Consider the following 15,520-nt stretch of genomic DNA (forward strand, 5'->3'; position numbering starts at 1 on the left):
AAAGCTGGAAGGGACCTTAGAGATCAGTCCAGCCACCTCATTTTACAGATGAGCAATTGCTGCTTTTTGAAGGGTCTTCTGTCAGAATCATTGTAACCACAGGGGCCCCTGCCTATCAGGACACTGGAATAAAAGTGCTGAGTGAGAAATCTGAGTATTATAGTTCACTGGTACTAATTTTGACTTTTTTCTTAAGTAGTAGTGGATGGGATTCTTTAGCCTTTTCTTGGGGAATCGGCTGTAATTATTTTATATGTGGTACATAATTTCTTTTGTTTGTTTGTTTTAAGGTTTAGAGGTTAAAGAGATTTGTAAAAAGTAACTAATCTGCCATCTTGGTGGCCACCTGACCATGATCACCTACTTCATTTCCAGTTTGTTGGTATCACAGAAAATGATGCTGTGAATATTTTGGTGTATGTAGAATCTTTTTTTTTTTTATATGTGTTTTTGACCTCCTTGGGATATTCTCATCAGTATGATCTCTGAGTCAAAAGTGTGTAGACATATTAGTCAAATATTTTAGAAAAATTCCAAATTACTTTTCAGAATGATTGAACCAATTTACAGCTCTGCCTGATTTGGAGCAGTCTTTCATACGCCTATTAAGAGTTTGAGAACCCTCTTTTGAGAACTATTGTTAAGATTAAATCTATCATCTAGTGCAGGCATGGGGAACCTGCAGCCTCAAGGCTACATGTGGCCATATAGGTCCTCAAGTGTGCAAACATAGTAGGTGCTTAATAAATGCTTGTTCACTTGCCTTTCTCATATTATTATCTCATAATGTTGTATCAGTCTTGTGATGTTTCCCCAACTCCCCATGTATGTCCTTTTCTCTCCCTTGCTCACATCATCTATAGCGTACTCTGATGGCAGCGTTATTTCTGTTTTTGTCTACTTTGATTTTTACTCAAATGCTCTCCACCAAGCATCCCCCCTACCCCACTAGTTCCTGGATATTTTTCATATGAGTACATCTTTTTAAAATATGAGAAACTCTAACCACCCTAACTATTCTGTTTCTTTTGAATGATAAAGTTTATCCTTCCAGGGCCATGGTCAAGTTATGACTGTTATCCAACCAGGTCTCAGCGATAATCTATGTGATCACATTTGCTTTCTTGACTTAGAATCTCTAGCTCATCCTGTATGTTAGTTGTATAAATATGAATTATTATTGTTACAAATCTTGACTATTTCTTAGCTCATGTCAGCTCTTCCTTGCCAACTATCTTACGGTAAGTTGCATTCATTTACAATTTTAAGCGAAAGATATTTTGAGCCTTTAGGAATTTGGAACCACAATTCCTTTTCCAGAGATTAGGAAGTGAGACTATCTTTCCTAGTCATATAGTGGACCTTTGATGTGGGGGTGCATAAAGAGATGTTGATAAAAGAAACTATTATTATGTGTTTTTTACTTCTCCCCAAAGGGATGATTCTTTTCTCCTTCTTGACAATTACATTTTCCTATTCCTCTATGTCATTTTCTTTCTTTCTTTTTTGTTCTTCTTTCCTTCCTTATTTATTTCCTTACTTTCTCTCCTCACCCCTTCCTCCCTCCCTTCCTTAGTTCTCTTCTGGATAACAAATATGATATCTGGTATAGGAATTATAAAACATAAAATAAGGAGATGAGATGTTTTAATGGCTATACAATTAATTGGATTTGGAGGTGAGAATTCTGAGAAATGCCCACCCCCATTTTGCTGTAAGAAATACTAAGAAAATTTTCTGCCTTGACCTTTAAAACATTACTTAGTTTTTTTAATGATTGCTAACACCATATTGTCCTACTATTTAAGTACAGTATGTCCCCCAAATCTTAGTGAATAAACTTCATTCATGTGCAAAATTGTAGCACATGGGTAGCTCCCTTTTTGCTTATATATGGGACACTTGTGCCCACTGCATTATTTTTCAAATTTAGGATCCTAGACATTTTCTTATTCTCTACACCTGGCCCCCAGAAAGAAGCTACAGGTCTTGATGTACCTAGGATTTTTTTCTCCTATATAGTCACCTGTATTCCAGTGTGTTTCAACAAGAAACAATTCTTTCAATGTTTTTTGACCCAGAGTAAAATTATTCCTTTTTCCTGGGTTCATTTTTAAATACACTGTTTTAAAAAAATCCAAACAAGAAATCCCTTTTCAGTGATTCTGTGGTGACTCATACACATAAAAATTTATGAATGTGTGTTGTGAAACTTTTCTGTTTATTAAAAAATTGTTTGGTATCTACTACATCATTGTAAGTATTTTGAAACAGACCAATTTAGATTGTTTTTCCCCCACATTTACCTTATTTTGTAATGTTCACTATAAGTCAAAATGGCCAAAGGTTAATCTGACTGAGCTGAGTGAGTGCCCACCATCTGGTGCTGTTGAGGAATTATTATCTGAGGTCACCCTGGACCTGATATTGTACCCCCACCCCTTCTCCCTCTCTAACCTCTGAGTGAGTCTTCCCTGAAGAACTGAAGGGTTGGATTTCACCCTAATGGGACACAGAAATGAAAATTGCTGCCAAAGCTAAAAATTCGGTCTGTAGTCACTTCAGACAAAGAAAGAGAGTCTTTCAGCTAAGGGATGTTAGACCTGGCTAATGTAGTAATGATGGAGAGGGAGCTCTGACAACAATGGGTGGTTATCATGGTGCCGCCACGGCAGCAGCAGCAGCCCTTAGAGCCCTTCTGAATGTACTGATACTTTCTGGAGGACAACTTAGAAACTACCTTTAAAAATTATGATCAGGTTAGTAATAGACTAACATATAGCTTGGTTTGTTCAATCTTTATTGCAACATAAATGGCTATGTTTAATTTTTTTATATTAAAACACAAAAATCTCTACATAAATTCAAGATATAAGTAATTTGTATCTTATCTTGTTTATAGACAAGGTAACATTTCTTAAACTGAGAAATAGTATTTTAGTTGTTACGTAAGTGTTTTCCTTTATATGAGAATTTTTCAACTTACATGTTGGTATTTAGTTAAATTAAGATCAGTAGTTGCAACCTGTGAAATTATAGTTGCAAACAAATTCTTTGCTCCATATCTGTACTATTGAAACATTTAAGATTTTTTTCTTCTTGATTCTAAAAGGAAGAGAATAAGAAAGAAGCTAGGAAAAAGGATACTATTACGATGAGTAGTTAGTTAAGGATCTATCCTTTCGCATGTAAGATGTTTAAGGAGATGGAAAATCTTTTGTACTAAACAATGGGGAAAGAATTGAATAATTAATAAGCATTTATGTATGTATATGCTAGTATTTAAATTTTCCAAACATCAGCATTGTGCTAGAATACTTAGTACATCATTTAGATAGTCATTAAAGACAGTATTATAGCATCTCAAAAAAAACAGAAGCCTAAGATTCTGATAATGTCACTAATCACTTTTGTATTATTATAATATTCCCTTGAATTTTTAGCATCCTCAAACAATTTATCTTTGCTATCACCAAAAGCTCATTCTCTAAATACTGTTTTCCCAATTGATGCTTTAAGGAAAAAAGTTTTTATCATAGAAACTCCAACAAATAAGTTCTCTTTTTCTTTCAGTATTTCAAAAAATTAAGAATCTAAACAGAATTTTATGAATGCATGTAGAGTCCTGATCTAATGTTTTTTTATATTTGAAAACTAATTTAATTTCAACATTTACAGCTAAAAGAGCTTGGTTCTTGAGGTTTCTCTGAGTCATTTTTGTCCTTATTTCCACAGGAAAAATTCTCACTCTTAGCTGTGAAAGATGCCTGTGAAAGGGAGTGCTGGATGACATTACAATTTTTAGATTTTTTGAGAGTTAAAGTTGTTTTCCTCTTTTAGCACAATGCATAATATTCTTATTCTCATAATGTTGATAACTGTTAGAAATATGACTACTTAAATAATTATAAATAGCACAAGACTTTCCCCCCAATCTTATGTTTCAACCACAACGTAACAATCTTTAAATCTGGAACTGAAATATGTACAAACTCAACTATATTTATGATTTAAAAGGCTCAAATGAAGTTGGCTAGTTAGCATACCCAGTTGGAAAATGAATGCTTTTATTGATGTTTTTCTTTAATGTTTGCTGGTTAGCAAAATTGGATTAGGCATTCAGCTGACACTGAGGAAATGCATCTGCATCAACATCTAGAAAAGATGCAAGGGCTAAAAAAATTTTAAATTTAGCAATAATAAGGTAAGATATTTACATAATCCTTCTCAGTAACAAAGTGTTTTATATGCATCAAAATGAGGCACTGATTTAATAGAAATGAATCTAACTTGCAAGCTGTACAGCAAGGAAAGATTGGAGGGAGTGGGGCATAGAGATCATCATGGTCAAATATCTCAGTATTTATAGGATGTAGGATTTGCTTTTCTGGTCTTTATATTCAAAGCATTCCCTTGCATCATTTGATTTATAATGTGAAAGTTTCATATCCCCAAATTAAATTACTATAAAAGCAACCTTTGGTTCTTAGATATATAGTATGTATTACATTCATTCAGAATCTGAATTTTATATCATATTCCTAAAGAATGGATAGAAAAACTCTTTTCATCTATATTAAAAAAGAAAATTGCATCCCCTTAATCTATAGTAAGAAATATAGCCTAATGAAGGCTATTGTTTTGATTGAAAATGAACTTTTTCTTCATTCTGGCTAATTGCCCTCCATCATCAGGAAGTATGTACAGATTCAAGGATGCAAGCTCATATTAATGGTATGGAATCTCTGGAGCTGTCTCAGATATCTCAGTGTCTTCAGAGGGAATAAATAATGAGGAGTGTTCAGTGTGTGTTGGTAATTGAAACTGCATTATTTAAATTTACAACTACTTATATATTAATCTCAACCCAGTTTTTTTTATGATCCCCAAAAGCTTGCCACAGGGGAGGGAAAAATAACTTTATATAAGCACAGAATGGTTTCATCTTGACATTTCAAGAATAAGAATAAAAATGGTAACTGTATGATAGTAACTATTATCAGGATTTCCAGAATGACAGGTTTTAAAAGGACAGGATTGTTAGTATTTAGATTTTGAAAGCCCTGAATTAAATTATTAAGGGCCCTTTTTCTCTTTTGGCAGTTTTACATTCCATATGTAAAATGGCTGGCTTTAAGATGGTGCCATCATGGTATACCACACGTTTACATGCAAGAGTATTTGGAAGCTAGACTTTCGATCATTTAATTTTTGATGGTTATGGAAAATAGAGTTCATCTCTTTAAATATGGAAGGGGCAGCATAATGTGTTGGGAAAAAAAATAGACCTAAGTCAGGAGACCAGAATTCTCTAGTTCTGACTTTGTCATTAACTAGTTAGGTGGTAAAATAGATAGCACCGGACCTCAAATCAGGAAGACCTGAGGTCACGTCTTAGGGTAGACATATTATCACTGCTAGTGAGATGCTGGGCAAGTTGGTTGACATCTCTCAACCTGTTTCCTCATCTGTAAAATGGGAATAATAACAGTACCTACCTCACAGAGTTGTTGTGAGGATCAAATGAGAATATATATATGTATATATATATATATATGTACATATGTATGTATGTATATGTATATGTTTATATACATGCAAATCTTAAAGTGCCCTATAAATGCTAGCTGTTGTTTTTAGCAGTGTGACCTTGGTAATTGCTAACTTACTGCACTTGAAAGGTTTTCAAAGGGCTTTATGTGTAATTTTAACTTCAGACTTTAACAAGCATTTATTAGCTACCTATTATGTTCAAAATTCTTTGGTAGGTACCAGAGAAGATACAAGTATTAAATAAGAAATGGCTCCCTGGCTTCATGGAGCTCACAATCTATCTAGCCAATCATCTAACTTCTCTAGACCTCAATATTCTGATCTGGAAAATGAAAAGTATTAGTGGTTTTTAAGGTCCCTTCCAACCCTAAATACTCATAATAAAAGATCATATTTCTGTAGCAATTTATAATTACAAAGTGCTTTACATTTGTTCTCATTTGATCCTCATTCAACAATCCTGTGAGCTGGGTTGTCCAAATATCATCTCCATTTTACAGTAAAGAAAATAATGTCTAAAAGTGAAGCAGCTTTCCAGAGGTCACTCAGTTAGTAAGTAGGAGAACTAGGAACCAAACCCAGGTCTTCTACCCAAATCAGGCCTTCCTATCTTTACAAGCGTACTGTGCTACCTTTCTAATTGCTTTCTAGCAGAACATTAGCATTAACTCGTATTGAATTATTCACTTGTCTCATCATCGCTTCCTACAGATTGCCCTCTTGCCAAATCTGTACATTTTTAAGCTTCATGGAAGCTTAAAAGTAGGAAGTCACCATTAGTTTCCTGATATCCAGGGTTGTGAAGTTTATGTCAGATAAAGGGTGTCAAGCCATTTTGCAAACCTTAAAGTGCTATACCAGTACCAGTTAGCATCATAGTCATTACCATCATCACCATCATCATCGTCGTCATTGTTATTACTATGGTTGTCACTGTTAGTCTTTAGGTACCAGGCCTCCCATCTGGTGATGCTTTCATTCTCTTAGCCTTCTACTGTGGTACTACTGATGAGCTCAAGCAATGTTTATGTAGTCATACAGGGGTGTACTGGTAAATGTTGAACAATCTGGGCTCTGGAAACGTATGCATGCACACTTTTAAGTTTAATCTGCATTATTAACACTTTCTTAAGTCTAGACAATCCACAAAATAAATCAAACCTTGATTTGTAGGACAATTTCTGAGGTGTAAATGCTCACATTGACAATTTAACAATTTATTTGCCTATTAGAGCTGGCTCCAGTACACTTTTGCATGTGTCTAACACGTGATATCAGTACAATTTTGGCAGTTAATAAGATGGGAACAGGGCAGAGGTCTACTGCTAAAGCTAAGTGAAATTTCACATAATCCTAGGGATTTAGGAGAGAGGGAGATAGGGAGGGGGAGAAGAGAGAGAAAGAGAGAGAGAGAGAGACAGCAAGCTTAGAGCTCATCTAGCCTAACCTCCTCATTTTCCATGTGAAGAAAATAAGTCTCAGTAAGGTTAAGTGACTAATTAAATGAGTATTATGGTGGTCTCCTGACTTCCAGTTCTGTGTTTTTCCTATTCACTGTGTTAAATGGATGTTTCTATTGCAGAAGGGACCTTAGGAAACTATCCAAGTAGTCACATTCCAAGATCCAGCTTGTCTTCCACCACCATACATATGATTTAATCTCATGACTATCAACTTTAAAGTAGGGATGGGGGTGGGAGGAATCTTCTAGGACAGTGCCTTTTCCCTTCAATGCCTTTTCCTTTCATCTGTCAAATGAGTCTTAACAGCCAGATCGAAATGGTAATTCCAAACTGACTTTTTTGTCAATACAGCCAACTCAATTCCTCCAAACTACTCCAGGTGGCATTCTTGCCTGTATATTTACAGAGCTGCATTCAGCTGTCAAATGCCTTCAGTGAATCAGAATTCAGCGGCAGCATCTTTTGGTCTTTTAGTTACTAAGGAGCCTCCCTTTGGAAATCACCTCCAGTGGAGCTAAAGGAAGTCATCACCCTCTAGAAACAGTTTCAAGTCCCTGCTGAAAAGTAATTGGTTCCATGTGCAATGCCTTGGTGACAGGAAGCATTTAAGATTGCTCCATATTAATTTTTAATGCACCAAAAAATTACATAACTAAGATTGTCCCTTTGCTTTTCCTTTGCTATGATTCACTTGTGCAGTATCTGCAGTGATGATGAACATTTCTTTGTTCTTTTTTTATCACAGGTTCCGTGGACATGGGCAGCAAACAGTCCACGCTGGGCAATGTCTCCATAGACCAGTCCCCTATGATAGAAAGCATTCAGGCAGCATACAAAAAGGGAAAAACCAGTAAAGTCCAAGAGCTGGTTAAAGTATTTGAAGAGAGCATATCACATCTGGAAAAGGTAGGGTGAATACTACATGTTCTCAAATTTGGGGAGTTCACTGTTTGATATGAAAGACACTGACAAGCTCTTTTGGTTATCTTAATGCTTTTTGTGGGATGTGGGGAGAGTGTTTATGGAAAGAACTAGCAGCGCGACTAAATGTTCAGTCCTGTTCTACTGTCAGGTAGATAAGCAGGATGATATACTTATAAATCAAATCTCACTCCTCATGAGATGCTGAACCATTGATTATAACACAGGCAGCCTCTCCATCTGCTGCCTTTTTTATACTCGAGTTAATTTTAAGCCTCCTGATTTCACAATATGCTTTAAAGAGGGAAAGCATCATTCTGATTGCTTAAGCTGCTTTGTTCTTGAACTTCCACTCTCATGCTCAGAAGAAGTGTATTGTTCTTCTGGGAGTGCAGAATGATCACATGTCAGCTTTAGCTTTAGTGCAGAAGTACGGAACTCCTAATATACCCAGATTAAAATGGAATTGGAAAATGTTTAACAAAATAAATAAAAATACAATACAACATAGATAATGTTAATTGATGGTTTTCCAAGTCAATATGTGACCAGCAGGTATCTGTTTCTATTTGAGTTTGATACCCCTGCTTTGGAGCATGCTTTAGATCTCAAATGCATGGCAGACATCTTGAGGAAGCATTCACTGTTTCATACAAATAGTAGGATGGAAGGAATTGATGCTACTCGTTTGGCACAGTTGTGAAAAGTCATTATCCCTTAGGAAAATTTTTAAATAGGGATCAAGTTCACCTTAATAGCTACATCCATTGTGCATGGGCTCTTGGTCCACAAAATAGGTTATATCTAGACCCTCTCCTTGCATTGATGGGTATGTATTTCACATTTGAAGGATGATAAATGAACTTGATCCACTTTATTTTGTATCCAGTAAATCATCTTCAAAGGTCTTCTTGGGGCAATAGGTGAATAATTTTATATGAACGACAATTTATTTGATCATTGTGTAATTTGCTGTAGTGACTTGTTTAGGTAGTCCAACTCACTTTATTTGGATGAGTGTTTTTTTGTGGGGGAGGAGGGGGTGGTTCATTTGTATTTTTTATTAGAGACCTATGATTTCATTGGTATAGGGAACTCACAGGGAGGAAATTCTGTTTGTCAATACCTATCAACACCTGCTCTGTAACCTATAATCTTAGTTGCTTGGGGATATTGAAAGATTAAAGTGACTTGCCTAGCGTCATATAGCCAGTATGTGTCCAAGGTAGCACTTGAGCCCAAGTCTTACTGACTCCAAGGTAGCTCTCTACCTACTATGGCATGCTGTCTCTCCCAATTTACTTTGTAAAAAGTCTCTCAGTTAGAGAGGAGGAGATGGGATAGACAGCAGAAGGCAATCCAGGAATAGTGTATGAGGGAGACAGAGTTAGACAGATCTAACAAAAAAAAAAAAGAAGGAAAGAAAGAAAGAAAATTAAGAATAGAATTAGAAAAAAAATTTCTCACTTTCTCTCCTAGGTCTCTAGTCCTAGAATCATGCTGATTCACATTCACTTTATGATTGACTATTATCTTTACCATTGTGATCATGAACAGTGAGCATTTATTAAGTACCTACCTGGCACAAGTCACTATACTAAGTGCCAAGGATAAGAAGATAAATAAACTATTTCCTGCCCTCATGGAGCATACAGACTAGTCAGCAAGTCAGGATCAAGCATAAAAAAACTATATAATACAAAGTAAGGTGCAACATGCTGATGGAAGGGTATAAATAATAGAGGCTATGGAAGTTGAGAGGATCAATCTACTACTCCATTATTATTTTTAATTAATTAATTTATTTTTAGTTTTCAACATTCACTTCCATAAGATTTTGAATTCCAAATTTTCTCCCCATCTCTCCCCTCCCACCACCCCAAGATGGCATGCAGTTTGATATAGGCTCTACATATGCATTCATATTGAACCTATTTTCACATTAGTCATGTTGTGAAGAAGAATTAGAACAAATGGGAGAAACCATGAGAAAAAGAAACAAACAAAAGAAAGAGAAGAGAGAAAAAGAGTGAGCAATTAATATGCTTCAATCTGCTTTCAGACTCCATCATTCTTTTTCTGGATGTAGACAGCATTTTCCATCATGAGTCCTTTGGAGTTGTCTTGGATCCTTGCATTGCTAAGAAGAGATAAGTCTACCAAAGTTAGTCATTGCACGTTGTGGCTGTTACTGTGTACAATGTTCTCCTGGTTCTGCTCACTTCACTCAGTATCAGTTCATTCAAGTCTTTCCAGGTTTTTCTGAAGTCTGCTTGCTCATTTACTCCATTATTCTTGACCACAGCAGGATGAGTCGAGAAAGATTTTATAGAAGAGGTGTGCCTTCGCAAAAGGGCAGGACTTAGATACATAAAGAACAAGGAGGCACAGTAGGCAGGGAAAGTCCTCAGGTGTCAGTGTATATAGCATGCCATCTACTCAAGTAACATAGTGAGGAGCCTGGCTTAGTTTGCCTCCTAAACTGTACTTGTTTCAGTTTTTGAGTTTAGCTAAAAGTGACACTTTGAACTGTGACAATGGGTATTCAACTTAATTAATCATGTATTAAATGCTCATTTCATGTGTTGTGCAATGGGCCAGGAATATAAAGATAGAAAGAAAATAGCTCCTCCCCCAAGGAACTTATATTCTTACATTCATGTACCCAAGAAGTGAGCCAGACTGAGTGCAAGGGTTTTGTACTACTGCCATGTCCAAGGAGCCTCTACTCAAAAAACATACTTGGTCTCTCAGAAGAGGTGAGAATACTTCTTCCTTCTCTAGGTCATATGGAAGAATAAAAGTGTTTTCTTAAAAAAAGTAAGGTGCTGGGGATAAATAGAGGAATAATTCATATTTCCTGTCCTTATGAAACATACAAGTTAGTTGGGGAGGCAGGATTAAAGTCCTTATTCATGACGAAGAAGGATTTCAAAGTGAAAACTTAGTGAGAAAAGGATCTGAAGAGACAGATTAGGGAATCTTGATTGTGTCAGGAAGTTGAAGGGCAAGAGAATGATATGTAGAGAAAGCAAAGGGGAAAAAGGATCACTGGACACTCAGAGTAGTGTCCTCGGAGTAGCTTCTTCTAAGAAGCTGATAGAAGGCTCTTGCCAAAGAGGAAGGAGTTGCATTCTCTGAAGAAGAAGCAGCTGCTTGTCTTCCCAGTGGTGACATCTATCTACAGGGGCTGTCAGATAGAAAAACAGTCACTCAGGTTCAGAGGAAGAAGAGATGAGTAGTAGTGCCTGGGACCTCCCTGCCAAGGGGTGCTGAGGCCTGTTATTGGTTGATGTGATACCACTAAAGAGATTTGCTATCTTGCTTAGGGTCTTGTAAGTGAAATTGAAAGGAATTTCAATTCAAAAGCTGAGTGGAGGGAGAAAACCACCTATATTTATCCATCAAGAGATTAGATACAATATAAGAAGAAGAACAGCAGTACCTACACCCAAAAAAATTCACAGGAGAAAGTCAAGAAAGAATCCAACAGTAAAACTTTCCATAGCTTTAGATACCTATATATAAATGCACAAAGATAACAAGAATGAGTTAGAGATCCTAACACAAAAGAGTAAATTTGAACTTGTACATATTAGAGACTTAGTAGAATGAGATTCATGACTGGAAGATGGCTCTGGAAAGGTATACTTTCTTCAAAAGAAACAGGATAGATAAAAGACAAGGCTCAGTAATAGCTTATGTTAAGAAGCTGTATTTGCTACCCAAAGGGGATTAGCATGGTAGTGAGCATTCGGGTAAAGATCAGCTGAGGTAGATGCAGAAGTAATATTATCATCAGCGGATACTACAGACAGAAGAAATGGATGAAGATTTTGGGAAACCAATTACAAACCTGTAACTGAACCAGTAGTATAATAGTGACGAGGGATTATTTGGATGTCTGCTGAAATTTTCTCTCTGCCAAAAGCGTACCTACTTATAATTTCTCAACTTGCTTTATGGATAATATTATTCTTCAAAATGTGGCCAGCACAAAGGGAAAAATTTATTCTAGAACTGATTATTACCAATGAGGAAGAACTGATTGCTGGGGTAGAAGTGAGAACCTTGAAGGGGAAGTGATACTCCATCTTGGAGTCTGTGATAAAGGAGAAGAAATCTGGGAACAGACTCATATGCATCTTAGATTTTGGAAGAATAGATTTTAGAGGGTTTGAGGAAAGAAAGGTTAAGTAGAATCAATCTATGATAGCCTAAAATTCTGTAGGAGGAGTCAGTCAGTCAATAAACATTTATTAAATGCCTACTGTGTGCCAGCCCAACAGAAATGGGAAGCTCTGGAAAATTAAATTTAAAGACTCAAAGAGAAACAAGTCTGAGGGGGAAAAATGAACCAATTTCTATGCATAAGAGCTACCAATCAATTTAGACTTTTAGAAGATCCTTTCAGAAGATGGGGGCAGTCCTATAAGGATAAGGTCAAGATGGCTCTGTCTCACAATGAAATAAAACAGGGGAAGAAAGGCAGGCATAGTATAGGGATATCAAAAATGAGCAATTGAGGATGGGGGTGAGTTATATTTGGGAAAAGAAGAGGATCAAAGTTAGGGATAGGTCCCCTGCTTAGCCAGAGAATTGGATGATGATAACACGATGAAGAAGGCAGAAAACTGCTCAATTCTTACCTTTTTGTCTGTTTTCTCTGACACAGCAAATGATATTTGGACTCAAAAGGACAGAACCAAAATGGTTAAGGAAGGAGCTGATATCTTAGAGTAGTAGGGAGTTTGCAAGTGAGCACCTAACTGCCTTTGAGTTCAAGTCACTTGGCCCACATGACTTTTATATTCTTGGGTATTAAAAGAACTCACAGATATGATTGCTGAGCTACTGTCAAGGATTTCTTTAGATGGTGAAAAACCTGAGAGGTATTGCAAGATGGGAAAGGGGGCTGGGGGAAACCCAGTTTCCAAGAAGGGGAGAGAAAACTTAGTCAAGGCCACAAATAAAGTGCATTATCAGGGCATCATATTGCTTGCCTTCTCAATGGAAGGTGTATTAGGGAGGGAGAGAATTTAGAACTAAAAAGATGGATATTTAAAAATATAATTGGGAAATATTTAACACAATAAACAAAAATACAGTGTAACAGTCTTTTTTAAAAGAAAGTACATTATCAGAAGTGGGACTAGGTGCCTTCTGAGTTCCCTTCTGATTCTGGAATATAGTAGACATCTTTTAGACTTTGGCAGTTTTGCTGATTGAAAGGGGCAGATACAAAATTAAATATGAGACTTGGATTTAAAAAGAGCCATGGCACTTGCCCAGGGTAAAGATTGCCTCAAGGTCTTGTTCCCTAGCTGTTCATTTGAGTAAGACCAACAAGAGAATTTAGAGTTAAAAAGTGGGGAACTCTGAACACCAGTGCCATTTTGTGATTATTGGGCAAATATCTATTGCCTGGTTATGTTTTATTCTGCATAGATGAGGATTTGGTAAGCATACTGGTTAAACATCATAATTCAGACCTCTCACAGAGAGAAGCCAGATCTGAATCAGGAAGGTTGGTCAAAGAAAAGACCTCCAAACTGTCTGGAAGAAAAGGGAAGCTAAACCCTTCTGTTGTGTGAGAAATTAAGTCTGTTTAACCCATCCAATAGAGTTGAAATGGAGAAGCTTCTGCGAATCCTAGGTTAATAATATGTGCCCTTTTTGAAAGAGTGCAGCCCTGCCTCTATCTCCCCCCTCCCCAAACATCAAGGCAATGCAACCTGACTTAACAGTGGAGCCAGATGGTTAACACAGATGCCACACTCATTAATGAACTTTTTAAGGATAGTCCCAATGGAGGGAAAAAAAAAGATCAGGGGCCATCATTTTAGAGTTGTGAGTTGCTTTGACCACATTTATTCTTTACATGTGTGCCTTACTACCAGGGTACTTTTTATGTCTATATCCCCCTTTCTCCATGGGTTCTCTGGGTGTCTGGGGAAGAGTGTCCCCTAGGTTTAGGGGAATGATGTGTTTTGTTATTGTTCTTGCTTTTGCCTTTTGTTCAGGTCTTTGTTAAGAGTTAATTGAGTCAGCGGAATGATCTATTAATGGGAAGCATGCCAGTGGGAGGCTCAGGTGCTATAATGTTAGACTTGTAACCCCTCACAAGGTTTCCCCTAAAACACTGAGTTGTAGTATCAGCCACCCCTCTGTAGATTTCATCCTATTAGTGTGGGTGGAAATGGGAGGAATGAGAATTCTGCTACATAAATATCACGTTATTTCAGATGGAAAAGAATATTAACTATTGGGGGGATTAGGAAAGGCGTCATGTGGGAGGTGACATCTCAACTGAGCATTGAAGAAAGAAAGGATTCTAAGAGGTAGGGAAGAAGCGCTTTCTAAGGTATATGGGTTAGACTGTGTGATGGCACAAACACAGGAGATGATAGAATGCTGAGGTTGGTGAAAGCTCAGTAGACCATTTGGACCATAGAGAATATGAAGGGGAGTGGCATGAATTAGCGTAGAAAGGAAAGTTGGAGTCAGATTATGGAGGAATACCATCTGTATCTTAACATAAGGCAATCAGTGTGGCAACTCTGGTTTTAACTTCTTGTTGCTATTTGAAAGTATGTTTATCTAACAAAGATTTCTAGACAAAGAAAAAGAAAGCAGAAAAGCTGCCAGATTCAGTTGGAAATATTCCCTGTGCTGACTTGAGAGACAGAGAGAGATTACTCATTTGGAAGTAAAGTTCGCCACTAGATCACGAAGATGAATATAATCCCATTTGGCTCTAAAAGACTTAGAGTTTGTTAAATTTCAAGACTGCCCATTCCAGGCTAAAGATCTCTGGAAATTTCTCAGGCCCTGACACACAGGGTCCACCTGAACCTACAGCCCACTCATTCTTTTAGCTTTTTCCTGCCTATATTATCTATTATGATATTCCTTACCACCTTTAGAGAATCAAGCTTTTAAACACTGAATCATCTGTGGTCTAGACTGCTGGTTGTTGCATGTGGTGAATCATTTAATCAATTACAATAACATCTCAGCTAATGCAAGTGCTTTCCCAGAATTTGGGTTATAGATTACAGAACTGTTGGGTCCTGCATTAGACAGCATGCACATTATGTTGTTTTTATAATTACATATCACTTGGGATAAACATGGTTATTTCTGCTTCTAAGATTTAGCGATTTCATTTCCTATTCCACTCCTTATGAAACATTTTTATTTTTTTTAAAATTCTCTATATGCAGGTGGCAGGACAGGAACCATTTTTTGTCATTTAGCTGTATACAACACACCACGGTTTTATGCACTTTTGCCCTCAACTACACTCTTGTCCTCGGTAAAAGACAAAATCATCAGAAATAACCATCCTAATTGGCCCGGTGGAAGTGGAAAATAAAACAGATGAAGAAATTTCCACTGTTTGGCTGACCTAATCTCTTTATTTAGAAATAGAAGTTGTAAAATTTGCTGAGCTCCTCAGAGATGATTAAAACACATCCTCTCTAATTTTGGAGCAACACTGAAAATCATATATTTTTTTTTTACCCAGGATGACGAATCAGAAAAACTTGGTGTAAAGAACAATGTGTTTGAGGTTATAT

General features: G+C 36.8%; 1 protein-coding gene across 4 annotated transcripts in view; it reads left to right on the forward strand.

The window, feature by feature from the left end:
* Nucleotides 1–15,520, forward strand: part of LRRK1 (leucine rich repeat kinase 1) — a 159,067-nt gene that overhangs the window by 41,962 nt on the left and 101,585 nt on the right. For all 4 annotated transcript variants that reach the window (XM_027851444.1, XM_027851446.1, XM_027851447.1 and 1 more), the window contains exon 3: nucleotides 7,762–7,922. In XM_027851444.1, the coding sequence (XP_027707245.1) occupies nucleotides 7,762–7,922 (161 nt within the window). The remainder of the gene's footprint in view (nucleotides 1–7,761; nucleotides 7,923–15,520) is intronic.

The sequence above is a fragment of the Vombatus ursinus genome, unplaced genomic scaffold (genome assembly GCF_900497805.2).
Source record: "Vombatus ursinus unplaced genomic scaffold, bare-nosed wombat genome assembly UNPS02009205.1, whole genome shotgun sequence".
Lineage (NCBI taxonomy): Eukaryota > Metazoa > Chordata > Mammalia > Diprotodontia > Vombatidae > Vombatus > Vombatus ursinus.